This window comes from Corythoichthys intestinalis, chromosome 4 (assembly GCF_030265065.1).
Source record: "Corythoichthys intestinalis isolate RoL2023-P3 chromosome 4, ASM3026506v1, whole genome shotgun sequence".
Lineage (NCBI taxonomy): Eukaryota > Metazoa > Chordata > Actinopteri > Syngnathiformes > Syngnathidae > Corythoichthys > Corythoichthys intestinalis.
In genome coordinates this window covers 61,284,706-61,310,732 of record NC_080398.1, presented here as the reverse complement: position 1 = coordinate 61,310,732, position 26,027 = coordinate 61,284,706, and the positions used below count along the sequence as shown (strand labels likewise).

Below are 26,027 nucleotides of genomic sequence, written 5' to 3'. Positions count from 1 at the left end.
GCTATTTTGTAACTTTCCTCCAGACGACTTTTGAGACTTTGCACATACTGCGAATGAGGAATTTTCTGATTTTTTCTCAAGGGAAGTCCAAAGGCAATGTCGACTGGCAATCTAGGTTTTCGGCCGAACATTAACTCATAAGGACTGAAACCTGTTACATCACTACGCGTGCAATTATACGCATGTACAAGTGGCATAACATACTCTTTCCAACGAGATTTTTGTTTGGTTTCCAGTGTCCCTAGCATACTGAGCAACGTTCTATTGAATCGTTCGACCGGATTACCCCGGGGGTGGTATGGGGTAGTCCGTATTTTCTTTATGCCTGAAATTTCACAAAGCTCTTTGATCAGTTTTGCCTCAAAATCTGGACCCTGATCACTATGCAGGCGTTCTGGGATACCATAGTGAACAATAAATTGGTCCCACAGGCACTTGGCGACAGTCTTTGCCTTTTGATTAGGTGTAGGTATTGCAAGAGCAAACTTAGTAAAATGATCGGTCATTACCAAGATATTACTTGTATTACTACTGTCAGGTTCTAGACTGAGGAAGTCCATGCAAACAAGCTCTAATGGGTGCGTGGTGGTTATGTTGACCATAGGAGCTGCTTTCTCAGGGGAAGTCTTCCTACGGATACAGCGGTCACACGTCTTTATTTTTTGCTCAACATCTGTTGCCATCCGAGGCCAATAGAATCGACTTCTAATTAGATCAAGAGTTCTGTCAATTCCTAGGTGGCCCATATCATTGTGCAAACTTCGGAGTACAGAGGCTCTGAGCTCCTCAGGAAGGACAAGTTGATAGGTCACTTGGTCTCCATCTTTTCTTTTCCTGTACAACACCTCATCATGCATTTCCAGTCGCTTTAGTTCTCTGAGTAAGAGAGGGAGTTCTGGTAATTCTTTTCTGGATGTTGGAGGAGGTGTTTGACCAAGCTCAATCTGACTGATTACTTGGTTGATTGTCGAATCACTTCTTTGTTTGTCTTTCAGTTCGGAGTTGGATAAAGCAGGAACTGTTGGCAGACCATGGTGTTCATCAGAATTGTAGGCATCAGGAATTGCATCAGCAGAGATTGTAAGGGACTCTACTAGTGTAACACAACTGTCGTTACAATCACCTCGGATTTTTACAAGATGGTTCTGACAGATTGCTTGGACTACGTCTTCATTTACAAGCTCTGTGGCATCATGGTCAGATAAATGGTGTTCTACGAATCGGTTCACTCGCTCCTGTTCTTTCATTGATTGTGCATCATTGACGAGCTCTCCGTGTGGGCGTCGGGAAAGCCCATCAGCATCTAGATTTTGTCTACCTGCTCGGTATTGCAGCTTAAAATTGTAGTTGGATAAAGCCGCGAGCCACCTGTATCCAGTGGCGTCCAATTTTGCAGAGGTCAATATGTAGGTTAGTGGATTACTATCTGTTACGACTGTAAAATTTCCACCGTACAAATAATCGTGGAACTTTTCTGTCACTGACCATTTAAGTGCTAAAAACTCTAATTTATGAGCAGGATAGCGTGCTTCACTTTTGGATAACCCACGACTGGCGAAAGCTATAGCCCTAAGCTGCCCTTGCTGCTCTTGATACAGTGCTGCACCCAAGCCTGTTGTACTGGCATCGGTATGCAGTAAGTAGGGAAGCTTCGGGTCTGCAAAACCCAAGACTGGTGATGTTGTTAGCTTTTCAATGACCAAATCAAAAGCCTTTTGACAATCGGGTGTCCATCGACTTTGAAACGGCTGTTTGGGATCATGGTAGGTCCGTTTGGGCTCTTTTAACTTGGACTTTTTGCGAAGTGGTGGGTACCCGCGGGTCAAGTCGTTGAGTGGTCGAACTATAGATGAATATCCTTTAATGAATCGCCGATAGTAGCCTGAGAAACCTAAAAATGACCTCAGTTCTTTGAGGTTGCTAGGTCTTGGCCAGGTTTTTAGGGCGTGAATCTTCTCGGGATCTGTCTCGACACCGTTCACTGATACTACATGACCTAGGTACCGTACTGCTGTTTGACAGAATTTGCACTTTTCTGGCGATAACTTCAATCCGTACTCTTTGAGACGATGAAGAACTCGCATGAGACGGTTTTCATGTTCTTCAAGACTGCTTGAAAATATGATTAAGTCATCCAGAAAGACTAGTACTTCCTTTAAATTCATGTCCCCAACACATCGTTCCATTAATCGCTGAAATGTACTAGGAGCATTAGTCACACCCTGAGGCATCCGGTTGAACTCCCAGAATCCAAGTGGGGTCACAAATGCAGTTTTTGCTTTGTCTGCTTCTTCAACTTCGATCTGGTAATATCCAGATTTAAGATCAAGAACTGTAAACCACTTGGATCCTGAGAGAGCAGAGAAAGTCTCCTCTAAGTTTGGAAGTGCATACGAGTCTTTAACAGTTTGCAAGTTCAATTTGCGGAAGTCTATGCACAGACGTACATCGTTGTTCCGTTTCCTCACCACGACAATGGGAGAAGAGTATGGCGACTGAGACTCTCTTATTACTCCCGCCACCAGCAGATCTTGAAGGTGTTTGCGCACTGCCTGTAGATCTTGGGGATGAATAGGCCGTGCACGGTGCTTGAAAGGTGTTGGATCATGAAGGTTGATGGCATGTTTCACTTTACTTGTACACCCAAAATCAAGATCATGGTGTGCAAATACTTCTGGCATGTCATTAAGTTGTTTGGTTATTCTTTCTTTCCACTCCTGTGGTATTGGGGAGTCTTCAAAGTTGAAGATCAGTTGTGTCTTTTTGTCCATAGTTGACTCCACTGAATCTGAGACGTTGTGCTGTGATACAACACAATGGAATGTAGCAAGCTCTGCAATTACACAAGTGGATGGAATGGTGACATCTTGCTCCGTTTCATTGGTGATTACTACAGGAACTTTGTGTGGAGCTCGAGAAGGAAAACTGATTAGACAGCTTTTTACACAAAGACCACCCGGTAGGGATGACTGAGTTGGATGTTCAATAACCACATAGGCATCAACGAATGTAGTGTGAATATTAGCGGAGCCTTCCAAAATTACAGTGTGCCCAGCTGGAACAACTGCTGCCTTTTTGCCCGCTAAGGTAACTAATCCAATTGTTCCATCTTTAGTTTGTGAGTGTCTAACTTCTAGAGTCTTTAACAATATTCTGAACCCATAGGGAACAGATAATTGCTCAGGTGCATTGATGTCAACGTATTTCTCATAAAGAACATCAAGAGCATTCGTTCCCACTAACAGTGGTGTTTCACTGTTAGGGTGTGTGTCTGGGACAACAAGGGCCAACGTTGGCATCTCAATTACTGTGCCCAAAAATTCTTGTGGAAAAGTGATACACAATTCGACATACCCTAAATAAGGCACAGGCTGTCCTGCAGCACCTTCTACCTCCAAAAGGTTATAAAGAGGATTTAGAGTCAAGTCTGTAAGATTCTGTTTGAAAAATGACTCACTGACGGTGGTCACTTGAGACCCTGAATCAAGTAGACAGTTCAAATTGGCACCAGAGATGCTCACTGTTGCTGTACATTTCGAACCAATTAACCCTTTTGGCAAACTATACTTTTGTCGCTTTGCCAGAGATTGTTTAACGTTTGCTGTCATCTTTTCATCTGTGGGACATAATTGGCGGTCTAAAGTCTCCATTTGCCCCGTAATAGAGACTCCTTTTAGTTTAAATGTGCACTTGCTGAAGCAGGTCTGTCAGCTTCCCACTTTCTTTGTTTTTCTTGGAGCATTTTTCGTTTTTCTGCAACTAAACGAGAATTTGGTTCGTTTTCACAATTTGGTTTTATATGGCCGTCTTCTCCACAGCGGTAACAATACCAGGGTCTTGGTGCTGTACTTTGGGTACTGTTGAGTTGGCCTGTCCATTTCTTTGGCTTTCCTTGAGCATTCTGTTTCTCTTTGCATTTTGCATTGGCTGCACGATCTGCACTCTGAGCTTTCAGTTTCGGTTCTTTGGCAGTTAGCTTGACAAGCTGACTTTGGATTTCTGCAACTTGAGTTGAGAGTTCTTTTGTGACCGTGCTCAAAATAGCAATGTCGCTTTCTTCTTCCTTGATAACTTTTACTGCTTGAATATGAGAAGTCACTTTCTTGCTTAAGCTACCCAAGTGTTGATTCATTCTCAAAGTTTTAGCAGCATGTTGGTCTTCTTCTGTGCGCAAGAGCAAGAGTAGTTCGGGGAATGTTGGTGGATTTGTTCGCTTTTGTCTTAACTGGAGCTCAGTTAACAGTGAATCATTCCAGCAGCCTCGACAAAACTGAGTTATAAGTAGTTTGTCAAAATCATTAATTGAAGCACCTCCTCTTCTTACTGTGAGGGTTAAAGCTGCTTGAAGACGTTGCAAATATACCGATGGCTTTTCACCAGCATTTTGTAGTGTGTCAAGGAATTTCGCAAACAGTTCTCCTCCATCTTGAACTGTTCCATAAGCAGAATCAAGCAACTGGAGGTATTCAGTTGGTGAGCTGTTGGGGTTTAAGTGTTTTATAACATCAGCAGCAGGAGGTAGCAGACTCTCAAGAATTTTGCGGCTCTGCTGCAGTTGGGACACGGAAGCATCAGACATGACTAGCTCTACACTAGACCTCCATGTATCATAATCTGGCTCATAATTAGGACGAGGCTCTTTTCCAGAAAAAATTCTGAGTCTTTGGGCGACTTGTTGTCCTAAATTATCATCCCTTTTTACTATGTGCTCCACAACCACCCGCTGCACTTCTGGAGGATTTAGATCATGTGTAGCAATGGCTGGCATACTGTGGACTGGGCTACGCACATTGTAAGGCAATCGATTGATATTGGGTTGTTGTAAATCTCTGAATTGAGGCTCAACTACCGGTTGTGATTCTCTCAACGGCGTTGTTGATGGGTTTTCACGCAATTCGTTTGGTTCATTTGAGTCAATCACGAGTCGTTTGATCGAATCGTTAATCTGGGACATCATGTCTTTGAGAACATCTGCATAGTCCCTTCCACTCATCTTAGCTAGGTTTTGAATTTCAGTGAGATATGCTTTTGTTGTGTCACTACCAACACTATTTGTGTAAACACTAGCGAGGGATTTTATCGTGAAAGTTACCCCACTATTTGATACATGAATCAATGGCAAAGGGTCGATAGAGTTTACAGCGGCGCCTGAGTTGAACTCAACAATTAAGCATTGGTGAAACTCTGACATCGCATCATCCACTTTGATGGCTCTTGAAATTGACCCATAATGTTTCAAAAAATCAACCACCTCATCACATTGCTCATCTCCAGCTATTCCACTTACTATAACAGAGTTGGGAATTTTAATAGATTGTCTTTCAATAACATCCATTTCAAGTTGTGAAAATGATCAACAAAAAAATAGCTCCTGGCTAGCTCGCCAAACTTTACTGTAACCCCCGGTTCGAGATGACGGGGTTCTGTTATGAATGCAATTGTATTTGGGCAGAAAACTAGGTTCTCGGAGATTACAATAAGGAAAATAATGTTTAGTAACTGAAATAACTGGAGTCGAGATGAGTAACAAAATAATTGTATTAATACAAAAACTATTTATAATTTAAGCCGGCGATATATACACAAATATATACAATAAAATAACAAAAATTCAAACCAGACAGTCCGTCTAAATTCAATTCAGTTGGTTTCCGGGCATTAGCTCGCCATCTTCATCTGTTGGAAAAGTCTTTATCCAGTGTCGAATTCTTCATCCACGTCCAATGAATGGAATGAAAGGAGGAAACAAAAAACCCAGCCTGCATAACAATAATTAAATTACTGTATACAGCCTTTTATCAATAATTGAATCTTTTCCATAGCTATAGCTTTTTTTCCCTTTGTCTAAATATTACATTGTACCAGTAATATTCACATATTTCAAAAATATCCAAATCAAAGTTAATGCTTATGCATCTGCCATTCAAATGCAAAATAACATCATCATCTTAATCAATACAATACAATGGTTACATCATTCGGTGCTATAACATAACACAACAAACAATTCTTCATTGAATTTTAACTGTTTTTCACTCATTGCTAACGTTGGAGTCGCGCTAGCTTAGCATTAGCATTTCGCTAGCTTCGTGTTAGCGTCGCGATTAGCATTTCGCTAGCTTCGCGCCTAGCATTTAGCCAACTTGGCAAGAACAAAACAACTCACCAAGACGAAGTTTTTCTTTTAATGTGAACTTGAGTGGATGCAGGCTCCAATCCTCCGGTTCACATACACTATAAGTTCAAAATAATATTTTCAAATTAGCATCAAATTAGCAATGATGAATGTCTGCACTATTTTCCTTCATTTTGTCAACACTCACCGAGGAAATGTAATTTCCTTCTTATTATTTGTTCAAACGGCCTTATTTCAGCGTTGAGTCAATTATTTTATTTCTAGAAGGCTGACTTATTGGCTCCAAGCGCTGAGGAAGTTCACTACGTCCTTCCTCTTTGGCATCCAAGCGGAAAAGAACGTAAAATAAAGAACCTTCGAGACGATGTCTCGAGAGGGCGGGATCATGTTAATCGGACCAATTAAAATACTATTATCCTCACATGTGAACTCACAGGAGGAAGTCAAGCGTAAAACAACAACAACTATTTCCTTTTACAAAATAATTGCACTTTCAAAATAAAATGGCTTTATATTTTCTGTACTGGGTTACATTAAGGAAACATAAATAACATATTTTGACATTAAAATAGGCCAAGCCCTGAAAACTGTAAAACAACACAAAACTAATAACCAACTCTTGGCCCACACAGAACAAGTCCAAATTGAATTGCACTGTGTAACCCCTTCTTCCTGTGTGAAAAAAACCAACCTGCACGAAACGTGCAGGGTCGGTACTCAAAGTGCAAAACAATTCAATACATAGACGAGTAATGGGCTAGCTAAATAAAAAAATTAATATACATTGGACTCAAATATCGTCAACATCGTTATTCCTATTACAAGCACAGCGCATGTCCTAATGCTAAGTTGAAAAGTTCGCTAAAATACTTTTTCACCACTCTTCAACATAACTGACATAACAAAATAACATAACTCTTATCACAAATCTTTGTCTATAACAGCATTGTCCGGGGTGGGGCTGTGCGCAAGTCACGTGAAAGACGGCTCGGAAGCACGCTGACTGACTACAGCACCAGTAAAAAAAAATTTTTTTTAAACTACATGCACACCTACTAAATATCACGCACTCTGAACATCTGACCGATACGATCGCGCATTTTAATGTTGCTGTCGTCTCGTCAGACGTAAATTGGCAATGTTTTTGTCACGTTAGAGTCATCCAAGACGCGTTTTCCGCTTGTCATCATGACGTCATGGTCATGAAAAAAATGTTCGTTAACGAAATGTTTTCGTTGTCGTCGTCATTGACGAAAACAACACTGCTACTTAGTAACGTTATGTCATGTGTTCTGTCAGATTTTTTGGCAATGGGTAAGCAATATTTTACATTCAGTTGGATTCTCAATGTTATCCAGAGGTGCTAAATAAACATCTTACATCATAAACATACATGTGCAACATGAATATGGCGTAAATAAATGCTTAAGAAGTCAAAGGTGAGAGAGTGGTGTGCAATCGAATTGACTGCAGCTACATGCTAGGATGTGTGTGAGGAGAACTTTCCTTCGTGTGCATCGGTGACCAAACAATAAGTACATATTTCTTTCTTTATAGAATGTGGTGTTTACTTTGAACTTTCAGTGCTTTGGTCTTGACAGCTTAAACTTATGTTATAATTTTACTGTATTTGTGAAGTGACTAGTAAACAAGCAGGCAGTCAAATGTTAGCAAACTAACATTAGTTGTTAAGTCTACATTTTTACTAAATGCTATCAATTATTATTGTTTCTACAAATTGATGATTGCTTACCTTTTGAGCATAAGTGTCCTTGGGTAACTGTCTTGACATTCATTTGTTTATGTGGTCAACGACAGAGCCTTATCCATAGCGCGTATTTTGGCGAGCCTTACTTTAGGCTTTGGAAAAGGGATGCAAAAAATTCCTCCCCCAATCTTTCAGGGTACATGGTACCCCACTCACAGCATTAAATCATCGGGTTTTTGCTATCTTAAAGTTAGAAAACAGATGTTTTAAGTCACGCCTACACAGTATTCCGATAATACTCTATGGCTCGGCGTCCGACTTTTGTGATTTGGGGTCGAGGTTTTGCGATAGGTCGGTCCATTGATTTTGTTCTCATATAGAATTTAGCCTGTATGTACGTATACTGTGACTGAAAAAACTAATTTAAACAGTTTTAAAATTAAGAATTCCATTTTATATTGTCTTAGCTCTGAATCAATCATATTTTATTGAATTAAAATGTATTTTTGAACTTGTTGACTAATTATCTTTTCACCTTTTTGAATATCACAAGTATGCTATTGTGTTTATGTATGGCCTACATACAGTGTGATGCATCACTCTTGTGTGCCTGTTAAGAAATCCAGGATTCATCTGTCTGTCCATGTATTCATAGCCACTGCATTCTTCTTATCAGCAGTCTGAAGCTTGCATGCTCAATCGCCTGATTTGTCAAGGGTTACGCCAAAAGATTCTGATAGGCACGCCACAAATCACCCAGTTGATCTAAAATATCGACCATCCACGAAAAGTCATTTCACACTATAATGATGGCCAGGACCTTGGAGATGTGACTTAATTAAGTTTCAAATGGCTTCAAAACTGCCTTCAAATCAGCTCCCCTAAAAGTAGTGTTCTCTTGTATTCATTCTGTGGGATAATAGCTATACAATTTGAGGTATGCTGTCTATGCCTAAGCTCTTTCCAGACCTTACGGCAAATGACAGCAGAACCAAATTCCTCTAATACATCTCATGAGTTAAAGCAACGATGGTAACACCTTATTTAAATACTTCTTATGACCTTGTCAATTGTCGTAAGACTGTCATAATCGTGACAGTACCACAAGAACTATTTACTAACCTAAAAAATCTTGATTGCTATTCGCTAATATGCATCATAGAAAAAACATGTATTTTATTATTAGTTATTTTGGGGGCATTATTTGATTTGATTTCTTTTCATTATGTATTTTAATTCACCTGTGACATTGAGCTTTTTCAAGGTCATCTCAAAACCTCCGTGAAGTTGGCCCCCCCATCAGATGCAAATTTATGGAAAAATTATGTCATTCGTTTGTGCTGAAAAAAATTTTTTTTTGTGTTGCTATCGTTTTTGAGATATTAATCATTCTTTTATAGGTCAATCTGAGGTCAACTGGGCCCCCGTTTTGATTAATAATGGCTAAAAAATTTGTGTCAGTCGTTTGTGCTACATTTGTGCTGGATATGCATAAATTACCATATTAACTCATATTTACGCATTCCTCGGCGCTTGTCATCTTTGAAGCCCCCTCACGTTTTAATTACCTCACCCATGTGCCTCTGGTTGGTCTCATTGAAAGTGCAGAAGTTGAGGTTTACTCTCATTTTCATTTGAAGTCAATCGATCAAGTAAAACATGAGATAATGCCATTTAAGTTTTATAGTTTCATTGTCCTCTCAAATATACATTAAAACACTGCATGGATGATTTGTTTATGTCCATATTTCCATCATTTCTTGTCCTTTTTCAAAACCGAAAGCGCCGCATCACACGTGCATATGGGACAATTTTGAAAGTTGGCCAATTTGGAGGTCTCAGAGGGAAACTTCAAGTCACCTGAATGTTTTCCGCCAAATGTATGTAATAAGTAATTTTGTCTCCCTACAGAAATCCAAGATTTCCACATATGATAAAATGTGGGAATTCATGAGCAGTAGGCGGCATTCTGTGATGGTGAATAATGTTAAAGAAGGAATTCACCGAGTACTCACCACAGACTATGCTTTCCTCATGGAGTCAACAAGTATTGAGTTTGCCACACAACGCAACTGCAACCTCACCCAGATTGGGGGCCTTATTGACTCACAAGCCTATGGGGTTGGAACTCCAATGGGTATGTATGCTGCATTACTAATTAAATATTATCAAGTATCCATACTCTAAACATATTGTATTCTATGCATAGCAATACTGATGCTATGTGTTACGCTTCTATTTAGCTCTAGTTTCTGGTGTTGCGCCAGACTTCAGTCTCCAACGTGAAACGTCGCTTCCCATGTGCCGAGCCAGCAGTTTAACAAATGTAATATCACATCCAGCAAAATAAGACATATTTTTTATTAGGTGTGTGACGATCAACACAAGTCAAGGTTTGGTACAGGTTCAGTACAACAGGAAAAAAAAAATGCTTTTTTTTAATCACAATAAAAACACACAAGACACCATTGAAAACCCGAACTCGCCATTCATCCTTTCATCAGTAATGGTAAATACAGCGTCTTATTTTTTTATTTTTATTTTAATGTAATTATGTTTTTATGTACAAAGTACAGTGGCCCCTTTATGTATAAAATTAATTGGTTCAGGAAGTAGTTCCGTAACATAAAATTTCTGTAAGTGTATGGATAGATTAACAGACTCAAGGTCCAAGTTACAACCATACAATAGAGACGCGTTTTCCATGTAAATGCCCAAATTCGTTCCAAGACCTCAAAATTCAGACGTATATTAGTGTTGTATCGGTCGCGAACGATTCGTTCTTTTTGAACGAATTGTTTGGGTGAACGAGACCGAACTAATCACCATCTGCACTGATTCGTTTTATGAAGTTGGTGCTTGTTCACTGCGTGGGAGGGCGTTGAGCAAGCGGCAGCGTCTTCTGACATCGCACACGACCAATCAGACGCCAGCCTCATCGCGGGCAGGGGAGAGACCGGAAACAGAATCAGGGCGTATGTCACTCACTTCCACGTGTGGCCAATGAGCAGCCAGCGTGCAGGCAGGGGGGCAAGACTGAGTTTTGTCACTTCCCGTTCAGTGACTCGGTCCTCCGGTTCCTGACCTAGCTTGCTGCTAACTTGACTTTCCAGTAATGAATATGCGGTGAACGAATCAAAAAATGAAAGGAAAGGACTTTGTCACATATTTGTTAACGTGGAGCCTATCAAATGCAGCTCAAAAAGACAAAAACACCACACAAATCTAGCGAGCATGGTTTAGTGTACTACTTTTCTCAACAGACTCGCGACTACCTATTACCACATACTATCACATTTACAGTAATTTAAAACACGGGTAGCTACGAGGCAAGCAAAAGCTGAGCTGCGGTCGCGTGACGGCAATGAAGGGGGCAAAGAACTGTCACTATAAGGAGGCTTCATGGCAGCGATATTTACCTCATATGTGCACAGAAAAAAATATTTAGTATGATCACCAATGAAACGCAATGCAATGAAACGGTATATACATGTCCATTCTTTTCCAAGTGTTTTTTTTTTTTTTCGTGTCAGGTGTTGGTTGGTTTGACAAATCATGTCAATCCGTCCATCATGTGCTACTCAAGCGCCCCAAAACAACGGACATGGACACGGGAGATGTCGCAATATGTCTACATTTTTCTTAACAGACTAATGAGAGTAGAAAGGCGATATCGTAAAGAGCAAACAATTATTTCTTGTCAGCATTTGACGATCTGAGATGCGGGACGACAGGGGAGCTGACCTGATTATTTTATTTATTAATACCAGTGCAAAAATTCAATACGATCACCATAATACTGATTTGCAATGAAACTGTATATACATGTCAATTTTTTCCGAGTGTTTTTTTTTTTTTCCCGTGTCAGAGCGTGTCGGTTGGTTTGACAAATTATGTCAATCCGTCCATCATGCGCTACTCAAGCGCCCCAAAACAACGCACGCAGACACGGGAGATGTCGCAATATGTCTACATTTTTCTTAACAGACTAATGAGGGTAGAAAGGCGACATCGTAAAGAGCAAGCAATCATTTCTCGTCAGCATTTGACGATCTGAGATGCGGGGACGACAGGGGAGTTGACCGGATTATTTTATTTATTAATACCAGTGCAAAAATTCAATACGATCATCTTAATACTGATTTGCAATTAAACTGTCAAATATCAAAATGTAGTATTGTCTTTATTTCAGAGCAGCACATTCGACAACTAGCTATTTACACTTATAGTTTTAACAATAGTAACTAAAAATAATAGTGATGAGCATAAAAACAAAAATACAACAGAGCGAGAGGTAAATATGATGTGTTGGTCGTTCCATATTTTGAAATTAAACTTTCGATTTATTTTTATTTTCGTGACAGCAAGCATTGTAAATGTGATCAAGAACATGCTAAAGAAAGTCCGTGGGCCCCCGACCCCAACCCCCCCGCTCCCCCCACAAAAGGAAAATGTTTAACCGTGTCCTCAATCGAAATGCAAGCACGAGCCATGACTTTGAGCCCATAGAACTAGGACAGACGACGCGGAAGTTCTCCCTCGCTTTTGCAGCAGTAGGAGGGAGACGAGGCTGTCTGTGAAAGCAGAATGATATTGCCTGTCACTCATTACTGAAACTACGACGAGCGGTCAATGAGGAGCCTGTGTGCAAGAGGGAGGGAGGGACCAAGAATGTCACTTCCCGTTCAGTTATACCGCGAAGCGGTCTTTGGTGATTCGTTCGGCAACGTCACTTCCCGTTCACTAACCGAACTATTCATTTGGGCGGGGAGGGAGAAGAGGGGGGCGAACGATTCGTTGAACGATTCGTTTGAACGAATCTTTTTACTGAACGATCCGGAATGGATTCGTTTACTCAAGTGAACGACAGATCCCGTCACTAACGTATATCTTTTTTAATGCATAAGAATGCATCAAAACATGTAACAAATATATGTTCTGAGTTGTGCATACTGTAAAAAAAACAAAAATGGAGTAAAGAATAAAAGTTAATACACTCATGTGAAGCTGTCGGAACACGAGGGGCGAATGAAGAGGATGCTGGGATACACACATACAGTAGAGGTCCCTCTTAGCCAATTGGATGCCAGGAAAGCTCGGCAATAGCCAATGGCAGTGCAGCTATAAGTCCAGTGCTGGCCAAAAGTATTGCCACCCCTGCAATTCTGTCAGATAATGCTCAGGTTCTCCCAGAAAATGATTGCAATTACAAATGCTATGGTAGTAATACCTTCATTTATTTCGCTTGCAATGAAAAAAACGCAAAAGAGAATACTTTTTTTTTTTTTTTTTTTTTTTTTTTTTTAATCATTATCATTTTACACAAAACTCCAAAAATGGGCCGGACAAAAGTATTGGCACCCTCAGGATAATACTTGGTAGCACAACCTTTAGACAAAATAACTGCGAACAACCGTTTCCAGTATCGATCAATGAGATTCTTACAATGCTCTGCTGGAATTTTAGACCGTTCTTCTTTGGCCAACTGCTCCAGGTCTCTGAGATGTGAAGGCTGCTGTTTTCAGATCTCTCCACAGGTGTTCTATGGGGTTCAGGTCTGAACTCATTGCTGGCCACTTTAGAAGTCTCCAGGGCTTTCTCTCAAATCATTTTCTAGTGCTTTTTGAAGTGTGTTTTGGGTCATTGTCCTGCTGGAAGACCCATGACCTCTCAGGGATACCTAGCTTTCTCACACTGGGCCCTACATTATGCTGAAAATTTGTTGGTGATCTTCAGACTTCATCATAATGCCATGCACACGGTCAAGCAGTCCAGTGCCAGAGGTAGCGAAGCTACCCCAAAACATCAGGGAACCTCCGCCATGTTTGACTATGGGGAATGCGTTGTTTTCTTTGAAGGCCTTGTTTTTTGTCCTTGTAAACTCTATGTTGATGCCTTTTTCCTGAAAGCTCTACTTTTGTCTCATCTGTCATCTGAACATTTTGGGCTTTCTCAGGTAAGTTTTGGCAAACTCGAGCCTGGCTTTTATATGTCTCTAGGTCAGGAGTGGGGTCTTTCTGGGTACCCTACTGTAGAGTCCCTTTTCATTCAGATGCCAACGGATAGTACGGGTTGACACTGTTGTACCCTCAGACTGCAGGACAGCTTGAACTTGTTTGGATGTCAGTCGAAGTTCTTTATCCACCATCCACACCAGAGGTTGCGCTAGACTTTTTCGTTGTCTGTCTTGACAGGGTCATAAAAATCCGGTCATAATCTATTTTTACCAGTCACTTAAATTTTTAAAATTATAATAATGACATATTCAATAGTATTTAGTTTTCATTCATTTTTATTTAATATTCTGTCCGAACAGGCTTAACAGAGAATCCACACCGTGCCATCACACATCAAGCAGATGAATATGTAACTTTTTCTCCGCAGTGACAAAAACAGCTGACTGTGGCCCCAGTAGGTAGGCTACATATGGAACTATGAAATTAACAGTTCACCTGCTGTGGCCTGAACAGTCTCACACCTTCCTCCTGGTGCGCATGGACTTGAATTGCGTGCCCGCTTGTGCATAATCAAATGTCTCAAGAAGAAACTTTTTTGAAGAAACTTCGGACACTCAGTTGCCTTGACATTTTTCCCAGTAAGGCCAACGACGTCATGCATCAAGAGAGACAATAGCTAATTAATATGCTCACTCGCCACCCTGTGGTCTGGGGTGTGAATTGCAACCTGTCAAAATGACAGATGGACTTCAGTTTTTTCCGTCACTGTTTTAAAAAAACGGTCAACGACGGAAAATATTTGGTTAACGCGACCCCTGATCCGCACATTCTTTCATTGAAACTCCTCGTCAATTTTTCTTTTCCGTCCACATCTAGGGAGGTTAGCCACAGTGCCATGGGCTTTACACTTATTGATGACACTACGCACTGTAGATACAGGAACAGTCAGGTCTTTGGAGATGGACCTGTAGCCTTGAGATTACCTATGCTTCCTCACAATTTTGCTTCTCAAGTCCTCAGACAGTTCTTTGGTCTTCTTTCTTTTCTCCATGCTCATTGTGGTACACACAAGGATACAGGACATTAGTTGAATCAACTTTAATCCATTTTGACTGGCTGCAAGTGTGATTTAGTTAGTGTCACCACCTGTTATGTGCCACAGGTAAGTAACAGGTGCTGTTAATTAAACAAATTAAAGAAGCATCACATGATTTTTCATAGGGTGCCAATACTTTTGTCCCGCCCATTTTTGGTTTTGTGTAAAATGATAATGATTTAATTTTTTTTCCATTCTCTTTTGTGTTTTTTCATTGCAAGTAAAATAAATGAAGATACTACTACCAAAGCATTTGTAATTGCAATCATTTTCTGGGAGAAATTGAGCATTATTTTACAGAATTGCAGGGGTGCCAATACTTTTGGCCAGCAGTGTATATTACGTTCAGTAAACTCTGGGAGCTGTGAGTACCAGCCATACTGTATTTTTGCCTTTTGTATCCTGAAATTTCTTTCGTAACAAGAGGCAATATTTTCCCGTTGAGGTGTGCCTAAACCTGAAAATTCTGTATGTAGAGACGTTTGTCTGTAGTGGTACCACTGTATTTTGACGTAAATTTCGACTTCAAAAGGTAAATTCTGACTTTCGCGGAAAACGTTGCCAGCGTAGGAATGGAACTTGTTCGTAGCCTGATGACTCCCTATATAGTGTATTCGATATGCGAGTCAATCTCCAGAATTTGCATTTGCTTAATTGTTCCTGGTTTGAAAGAAATTTACTGTGTTTTATAGCCTATGTAAATGATTCAGTCATTGTTTGTCCACAATCTGAACTACTTTTTTGGTTCTTCAGGATCTCCATACAGAGACAAGATCACTATAGCCATTCTGCAGCTTCAGGAAGAAGGCAAGCTTCATATGATGAAGGAGAAGTGGTGGCGAGGAAACGGTTGTCCAGAAGAGGACATTAAGGAGGCCAGTGCCCTTGGTGTCCAGAACATTGGCGGAATTTTCATTGTTTTAGCTGCTGGACTTGTCCTCTCCATATTCGTGGCAGTAGGAGAGCTCTTCTACAAGTCCAAGCAACACGCTGAACTTGAAAAGGTAGGATATGTTTTTAATTCATACAATTAATAGCAATTTTAAGTTCACCTTTTGATTTAATTTCATGGCAGAAATGTATAGATTTTAACACAATGAAACAAAAACGACACAAATTAGTAATGTTAATGACATTAATTTAGAACATTTATAACTCACGAGCATCAGTTATTTTTCAAGTTATAATAACAGTGCTTCTTCATATACTGGAAGATAAGGGTTGGTTTTTTTGCATTTATTCATTTAGGCCCAATGGCGACAACGAGATAAGAAACGTGAGGAATTCTGCTGTCACCATGGATCCAAGCTAATCTTTAACCACCATCTCAAATGACCTCAAGACACACTCAAGAAACTTTTACAAAATCTATAACTGCCACAAAACACTATTATGTACTCACATTTTTAAGCTACGCAATAAAAATAGAAATATTTTAAAATATAAAATAGAATATATATTAGTATTTTAGTCTTTAACTGTTAATGTTACACACTCAGTCAACAGGCTTTAAATTAGGCATGTCACTTTTTCATTCTGCATAATCAACACTTCCACATCATTAAGTTCCAATTACTCATTTCTGATATCCACTCACCCTGCAACTGGGCTGTTGCATTTACTGTGCTGTAATCACGGGGTGAAAGCGGCTATTTTCTTGTCGGTACTCCCTGACAAAGGTCGCCAAAATTTTTCATCTGTTTTTTTTTTTTTTTATGAGAAGGGGGGGGGGGGGGGGGTCAAACCTCCTAAAGCCACAGAAATGCAAAGAAGACTGTGTTTGGCAGTTATAATACACAATAAAAAACAACAGGTTTTACACATGCATTAGGCTAATGCATTACACTTACTGTAACAAGGCATACATGGAAACTGATTTTCATTCAAAATTGTATTTTTTCAATACTGTGCAATATAACAGTTAAAAGAAACACCATACAGTAACCCCACCCCCCTCTTCTAATTTTCATTTCCCCTCATTTCCTTACATCAAAATGCAACATTTTTTAAATTACTTAAGAACAGGATGTACATTAAAATAGAAGATACCGTAACTATAAGCCACTACTTTTTTCCTTCATTTTGAATTTTGCGGCTTATGGTCCAATGCGGCTTATTTGTTGATTTATTTGGGTTAATAGGCAACACATCCCTCCTAGCATGCATTGCAGAGCTACAGATGTAAATAACAATCAAAATTCATGTTCTGTGCTACTTATTTATTCAGTTACTGTTCCCGTTGTTTCATTAAGTGCTTGTTATGGTATTTGGTAACACTTTGACAGTGGAGTCATAAGACTGCCATAAGACCGTCATTATTATGACATGACACTATCAAGAGCATCTTTGAATGCTTATGACAGATGACATTAAGTGTCATCCAGCAAATTATATTACCAACTCCATTTATGTCCAGCTCAGATCTTTTACATCCATTCAAAGTGAGATAATTTGCCAGATGACACTAAATGACATCTATTATAAGCATTCATTAATACTCATGACAGTGTCATGTCATGATTGTGATTGTCTAATGACTGTCTTAAGGCGCCACTGTCAAATAAAGTGTTACCAAATACCATAACTCGCAATTCATGAAACAACTGGAACAGTAAGAAGAAATAACTAGCACGGAACATGAATGCTAGGAGGCATGTTGAACAGCAACAGTGTTGACAGCAGGTGGCAGAAGAGGTTGACTGTCCCCCCAAAGGGAGCAGTGATGGCCAAATGAAGCAATGAAGCTTTGAAGCCAATTGGTTCAAAGCTTCATGGTGGTTCATTTGGTCTTATGACAGTCGTATGATGCTGCTGTCAAATTAAGTGTTACCGGGTAATATCTTTTGGTGTAAACATCCCATAATACAGTAAGGACAGCTGCGGCTGATGGTCCAGTGCGGCTTATCTATGAACAAATAGAGTTTTTGTGTCACATTTGATGGGTGGCGGCTTATAGTCAGGCACGCCCTATGGTGCAAAAATTACGGTAATGTAAACATTGACTTTTTCTAAAATAATAAAAGACATAAGTGACATACATGAACAAAAATAAGTAAAAAGGACTTGCATTATGCACAGTTAAATGGAATATATTTTGAAGATAACGCAAACATGGACTTTTTTTTTTTCTATTATAAGAAAATAAATAAGTAGCCTAACATAGGAATGAACAAAAATAAGTCCAAAGTGCACATTATCTATATTGGCAAATGTACGACATTTGAGACAAACAGTTCTGGACCTCGTTGCAGAAAAAAAAAAAAAATTTGCTTAAAACTTTAGTGTGTTCATTTTCACTTTAGTTTTATTTGTTTTACCACGGGAACTACATGTGATGTTTAATATAACATTTATGATACAAATTAAAGAACAAATATACAAACTAATTTTTAAAAATGTATTAAAATTATTATATTATTTTTAAGGACCACATCACGATTTCAGATAAAAATAAAAAACAACAACAGAATTTTCTATGGTCAGGCATTATGGAAGATGTTCTGAACCTCCCCATCAGAGCAAATAAAATAAAATAAGCATCTTCAGCTTTTTCCTTTCTCCTAAAGATCTGATCAATTTTCTGTTGCATTGCCCTTTTTAATTGCATTAATTCAACAAGATTGCTCTTTTTTGTTGTTGTCTCAGAATACATGTGCATTTGGAAAATATGCATTTGGAACCAATCAGAGCTAACTATCCATGCTGATCACATGTCAGTATGTCAGTCAATTGAACAGATAACTGGAGTCCAGGGTGGTTTGGTGCACGCATGCGCACACTGACGCGACTCGTCAGACTAATACACACGCTGGGAGAAACTCCATGGAATGAATAAATAAATAAATAACGGTGGACAAGGATGGCGCTACACAAGCACTTTATTAGTATTGTTGCATGGCAACAACAACACTTGTGTATGTAAATCTGACTTTAAAAAATGTTCTTCTTGGGGATATGTGTGTGGTAGCCAGGCATTTTTTTTTTTTTGACAGTTGCCATCATATTTTTTGGGATCAAAGCAACTTTCCGCCCCTGAATTTTATGTTGGAACGGCGTTCCTGACCATTACCGCCCAATTTCACCCATGCTCAAAGATCTTTCAAACCATATCCTCATTTACTTACTGTTGATGCAGCATCAGGAGCATCTTACTGAAGGATACTAAAGGCCGAGTTATACTTCCGCGTCAGACCTACGCCGTCAAGGAAGAATCGAGTTACGACCCTACGCCGTAGCCTGACGCGCGCCTCTCGATTTTTCTAACCTTCGCGTCGCGTAGACGCGTATGACGTAGCGAAAACGGACTGTGATTGGTCCGCTCAGACTGTTGTTTCCGGTTTACCGCGAAAACACCGCCATTGTAGAATAGAATCAAACATTATTTTCTACACGCAAAAATGCACCAAGCCGACGGGAGTATCATCGAAGAGCAAGTCTCGTCAAGACATTATTATTGTGATTGCCAAATGGCAAGGTCGGCGATCGGAAAAAAAAAAATGGAAGAACCACCGAGACGTGGGTGTTCGGAATCGAGTGGCCACACGAAGCGGTGACCCAGTCGGCCAAAAACTGCCAACTTTTTATCACTTGATGTCGTATTTTTGGTTGGTTTCATCATTTACTGTGTATATATGTTTCAAGTATATGAAGAATAAAGCACAGATTTGGTGTCAAAAGAGTTGTTTTGATCTTTAATTTTCAATAACACAGTTCACACACACAATACATCACTGATTGAGAGTGCCTCGGTGCTTTTTATGAGCAAGCCTCCCAACACAGTTTGGGAAGTTCCCTAGACGCCAGAAATCTGCTATGGCTTCCCAGTGGCTGGTTGTAGGACACGGCAAACAAATCAGGCTGGAGGGCTTTGCAGACCTTGAACGCAGTGCTCGACGCCAGTTTGAAGCTAGCCGCCACAGCTAGCTCTCTCCACCCGAGTCTTTAAAACTCTCTGTGCGGCATCAAAAGTCGGCCAGACCGCCTCGAAACCGTCTTCTGCGTCGCCTGCCCGTCAACATTTGTATGTTCAATATTTATTCAGTGTTGATGAGCAGAATATTTACTTTCAAGAGTTCCATCTTGCATTGTTTATTTTTTCTCCGACTAGCGGAAGTAAACAAGCATGCCCCAAAAGCGTACAAACATAACGCCACATCCCTCTAGTGGCTTGGCGGTGAATTACAGAACAACACGTTCCCTCACCGCAGAACTATCGAATGTCGAATGACGCCGTAGTCGCTGCGCCGTCACCGCAACGCGGGAGCATAACTCAGGCTTTAGACAAGGTCACCAGGGTGGTGAATCAAGCCCATAACCTCTGGGTTGGAGAACGACTACTCTACCTGGTCCAGCTCTCCTGCTGGATCCATGTGTGGTCGAGTCTTTCTGTCGAAGTTTTTGGCTAGGACAGCAGTCCCCAGCCTTTAAGTCATCGCGGACCAGTAAAGCTATTTCATTTTTCGCGGACCAGGGGGCATACGATGGAGTAGAGCAGGGGTCCCCAACCTTTTTTGCACCACGGACCGGTGTGATTTGGGTCTTTTTTTCACTGACCGTTGTTCTAATTTTGCACCCTTATAAAATTTTGCTCCCAAAGCTTTTGTGGCGGTGAAAAAAGCCCTCTTTTATATTCAGTTGGACTCTCAATGTTATGCAACGGTGCTATAGAAAAATATTTACATCATAAACATACATGTGCAACACGAAAATAGCGTAAATTAATGCTTAACGACACGGCGAAGTCGTTTAGTGAGAGAGCTGTTAAGTTAATATTCCTTTCTTTACAGTTTGTAGTGTGTACTTTGTAATCCCTGCATTCGCGGTCATTTTTTAAACGTTATGCACATGCCACAGTTGTCAGAACAACGGCAATGTGCGGCAGAAATATTCAGCAAATATAAAATAACTAGGGCTGTCAAAATTATCTCGTTAACGGGCGGTAATTAATTTTTTAAAATTAATCACGTTAAAATATTTGACGCAATTAACGCACATGCCCCGCTCATACAGATTAAAATGACGGTGTCATGTCCACTTGTTACTCGTGTTTTTTGGTGTTTTTTTCGCCCTCTGCTGGCGCTTGGGTGCGACTGATTTTATGGGTTTAAGCACCATCCATGAGCTTTGTGTAATTATTGACATCAACAATGGCGAGCTACTAGTTTATTTTTTGTTTGAAAATTTTACAAAATTTATTAAAACGAAAACATTAAGAGGGATTTTATTATAAAATTTCTATAACTAACATACTACTATAACATTTATCTTTTAAGAACTAAAAGTCTTTCTATCCATGGATCGATTTAACAGAATGTTAATAATGTTAATGCCATCTTGTTGATTTGTTATAATAAACAAATACAGTACTTATGTACAGTATGTTGAATGTACTATATATCGGTCTTGTGTCTTATCTTTACATTCCAACAATAATTTACAGAAAAATATGGCATATTTTATAGATGGTTTGAATTGCAATTAATTACGATTAATTAATTTTTAAGATGTGATTAACTCGATTAAAATTTCTTATTGTTTGCCAGCCCTAAAAATAACATTGTTTTTAGCCCCGTCGCGTTAAGTGCAGGGAAAATACAACTCACCCGCTGAATCAGTGGGATGCCTGAGCTTTTTTCGTTGAGACGAGATGGTCCCGAGATGGGAGAGTGACAGAAGCCTGCTTCACAAAGATACGATGTTGAAAATTGTAGCACAGTTTTCAGTGCTTTCCTGGCAATGTCAGGCAATTCCGAAATGACCTCGGTAGAGTTGTTGTCGCAAATGTACATTTAAGGTCGCCGTTATTTGCGATCTGTACAAGCTGATATTCCTGTTGCACAGACATGCTTGAATCGCTCGGTTTATTCACATATGGGTCACGAATCCACTCCTTCGCAGTTCGTGGGTCTTTAGTGCTTGGGTAGTAGCATAGATTTTGTTTTCTTCGAGGTTGTAGGCTTATCAGGTTCCCTTTTCCCCGTAAAAAAATCTGTCCAAACACGTCTGTTTTTCAGTCATTATAGAGTGGGGTCTAATCATTTCCGGGAACAAATGTGATGGGCGACGACCTATGTCATTATCGAGGCCAAGCGCACATAGATATACAAAACAAGATGTACTGCTAACAGTCCAGTCAATGCATTTCTATGACGACCTCCTATTATTATTTCTGTGCGGCCCGGTACCAAATGCGCCACGGACCAGTACCGGTCCGCGGCCCGGTCGTTGGGGATCCCTGGTGTAGAGGGGTGCACGGGGGCCCATGCACTTATTTTTCATTGTTGAACAAGAAATCCACTTTTATTATTTTAAGGAGGAAGGTGAGATTCAAACAGATATCAAGTTTCGGTGAGAACGTGGTGTGGGATCCTTTGAAATAAGCAATATATTTTTAATACATACATACAAACTTTAGGTTCCTGGGCCTTTGTTGGGGGGTGTTTTTGGCCGTTGTTGTTTTGTATTAAATATAATAAAAAATATTATGATTTTGTCTCCACGTACAATTGTTTGACATGGCCTTGTTCTGTCAGCACAACGTCATCTATATGAACATTTAATATTACACTATAACCTATTACTTTACCATTTCAAGCCAAAAAAATTCTACAAAATCATCAAATTCCGACTGGAAAAATATACAGAGGTGAAGCGTCTGTTATCTCGTCCCAACAGAAGTGTCTAGTGCGTACACATGCACAGATAAATGTTTTTTTTTTTTTTTTTTACAATCAAATGAAATGTATAATAAAATGACATGGTCTCTGGTTTTCTTTGGTGCCAATTAAACGCTTGTTCGATTCAGTTTGGTTCTTTGGTGCCAAATAAAAACTGGGAGAGAGTTTGTCCGCATTGTCAGGTATAGCGGCAAGGGCATAAGTTTGCCTAGGGACGGTAGGGACATAACACTACCAACTTTTCAGGATGCTCAAATTGTACTTTGAAGGTAATTGAGATTGTCTTCCCATATGTTGTAAGGATAGAATTGACCCTACCATTATTAAGTGAATTACAGTATTTTAATCATGTTGGGACCAACATTGACCAATTTTCATTTGCTGAATGTGCCAGTCCACACACACACACGCATTCACCACCCACCTTGACAGAAATACAACATGCCGCCTGCTCTGCCCCCTTTGAAGATGAGGGATATTATTTTTTTTTTCTACCAGCAGCAGCCACTTAAAGTAATGTAAAAACGGAAATGTTGTGTAAGTAGGGAACACACCACTAATTTTGCTACTGAAAGTCCGACTTGCATCAGAGTTATCTTAACCTTAATCTGTGCGAATTTCTCGAACTCGAGGAGAAGCTGCTTTGAGAGAGATATCCTCCTGGACGTTCGCAACTGTTAACATTGATTAAACCGTAAGAAAGGTAGTGAACCAAGGTTTCCCACCTTCTCCCAAGTTTTCATTTTTATTTTATTTATGTGGTTTTAAAGCAGCCCTAGGAGCTTTCATTTTTTGTTGAGTTTGGCTGTGCTTGTGGACAAAAGCAGTAGTGTTTTACCTGAAGGACGGTTCCATTTTTATTTATGTTTTGTTATTCCCGACTAAGACATTTTTTTTTTTTTTTGGTATATGTAATTTATTTAGACAATTTTGAGTGGCATTAAAATTTTGTTTTTTTTTATCTGGATAGAACAGGAGAAAAAAAGTCTTAAATAGCATTATTATGTGAATTAGAATCATATTTTGAGATGATTCGACTATATACAACAATTTAGCAAGACGCAGATGACGAGAAATTAGTCTTTTAATCTGCCGGTTAGCCACGCCTACCATTATAGGGCTCTAGCATCCCCAACAGGTGGATGACGTCAGCGGGAGACTGGGCTCATCGGTTTTACTATTCAGCCCACTGAGGGGGAATTATTCAGAACGAGGAAAACGCGACGAAGAGAGCTGCAAAATGTCATTGTTTCAGTCTCTCTACTCCAATATTTTTACAGGATTTTCTTTTTATCCAAGTATTTTTCCCCAATAGCTAAATAAATGGCTTGAGAAGGACTAGTCAGCCCGTCGAGGGGGAACTATTTAACAACGAGGAAAACGCGACGAAGAGAGCTACAAAATGTCATTGTTTCTGTTTCTTTACTTCAATATTTTTACAGGATATTCTTTTTATCCAAGTATTTTCCCCAATTGTTAAATAAATGGCATGGTCATGACAAATAACAGTCTTGTGCTAAATGGAATATGAAATAATAAAAATGCACTTATTCAGGACGACATGGCAAAATTACTCTATAATGGTCAAAACTGTCGACTTCACCTTACTGTCGCACCTCCCGAACGATATTTTATGACACCTAAATCGGACATATGTCATTTCCCTTCCCCGGCTTCGGAGAATGTAAACAAACCAAGAGGCGTGACAGCTAGCCGACTAACCCGAACCGAGTGATGTTTCAAAGTCTTCGAAGTGGAAAATCACACATAACTAGCCTGAATTATTTGACATGACGACTGGGTTGTCGATTGGCAAACCGCCCGGAGGAGGGCGGCTGCAGTTGTTGTGCAGCTAACGTGCAGCTAATGTGCATGAGGAGAGCTTTTTATATGCCTATCAGTGATGAAACGTAAGTAGTCCTTTATTTAAAGAAAGTTTGTAGTGTTTACTTTGTAATCGCTGTATTCGTATTTGACATAATACAAAACAAGATGTTTACTCACTTCCTCGTATGTCCAATGGTCCTACAGTTGTAGGGCTTGTTTTGGTCATTTATCCACGGTGAATGGGAACCTTTTGAAACTCCAAAAAGGCGCACTCGCCTCTCCCTCATAAAGCAAGATTTTTCTGCAGCCGTTTGGCTGGTGTGATGCGAAAAATAAACGTATTAATGCGCAAAATCAGCTGAATCCTTAGTCCTCATACACAACAGTACGGCTGTTTAGTGAAGAGGACGCCTTCACCCGTACACGTCACAGCGCCCTCCTCCTCAATGCAAGACCGGAAGCCGGAAGTCACTCATTTTCATGGCGTGGGATTAAAAAAACTAGATAAATATAGCGATCGCTTCCACACACATCCAAGCGGTCCATATCATTCAGGAGGATAAAATACTGTGTATTATGAAATAAACATGCTTTTTCATGTCACATTCACTTTAAGAGATGATTAACAAGTTTGTGGTTCTTGTGTATGTTAATTTAATTTGTGTTCAAATAATGCAATTTAAAATTGCAAATAAAATCCAGACATTTATTCTAGAAGTCTTTAGTAGTATTTGAAAACAAAGGTTTGAATCGAATGGTGTTTCACCTGAGCCAATGCATATGCACTGCAAAAACCCACCTCCTTAAAACAAGTTAAATTCCCTTGTTTCCAGTGTAAATTTACTCGAAATAAAATTATCTGCCAGTGCTTAAGTAAATTTTACTCAGATTTCTTGAAATAGGAAAAATAGCTAGCTGAAAATAAGCTGAACAGACTTATTTTAAGCAAAATGTTTGTATATTTAATCTTTAAAATAAAACTTGTTCGTCAGAAGTCTTCTTAATTCAAGAATAGGGATTGTTCAAAACATTATTTGAAAGCATTTTTTCTTGATTTAGGTGGAAAATGACCGACTTTTATGTACGGGCTTAATCAGAACAAATAGTAATATTTACCAAAAGTGGAAGAATCTGACGCATCAATCTGTTAACTAGCCTTTAACACTCGAAACACAATGAAGAAAATTATTCGATTAGATTTAAGAAAAATTATCAGATTATTAAGAAAAATTATCAGATTAAGATGTTATACTCTAAAATTGCAGTGTGAACGTTAGTATAAATCAATACAGATTTATTGCATTTGCATTAATCATTTAGCCTATCAATTAATTAGGTTCTTAGTGGTGAGAAATGTAGCCCTGACCGCCGTTCACCCAATCTGTTTGATCTTATTAATGTCCTGTCCCAGCAAAAAGTGTACATGCAGGTTATGCTGTTATATCGTCCCTACCAATATTGCTATCCCTTGGATAGCAGCAGTGGTCTCCAGGACCTGTTTTTTTAAGTCGAGATGGTCGTGTAATGAGTGGGTAGGAAAAGTGGGAGAATAAACTAATAGTTGGATGAATTTGTTCCACAGCCCAAAAAACAAAAACGCTAAATCCTTCGGAAATACTGCAGGTAC

The 26,027-nt window shown here is 39.6% G+C and overlaps 1 protein-coding gene across 3 annotated transcripts in view; it reads left to right on the top strand.

Annotated features, from left to right (window-relative positions):
• The window catches only part of LOC130914209 (glutamate receptor ionotropic, kainate 2-like), a 284,668-nt gene that overhangs the window by 237,788 nt on the left and 20,853 nt on the right, over positions 1 to 26,027 (top strand). The window contains exons 14-16 of one of the 3 annotated variants that reach the window (XM_057833197.1): positions 9,756 to 9,981; positions 15,651 to 15,901; positions 16,146 to 16,173. In XM_057833197.1, the coding sequence (XP_057689180.1) occupies positions 9,756 to 9,981; positions 15,651 to 15,901; positions 16,146 to 16,173 (505 nt within the window). Of the gene's footprint in view, positions 1 to 9,755; positions 9,982 to 15,650; positions 15,902 to 16,145; positions 16,605 to 26,027 lie in introns of those variants that run through there. The other 2 variants (XM_057833199.1, XM_057833198.1) reach the window with 2 other exon arrangements.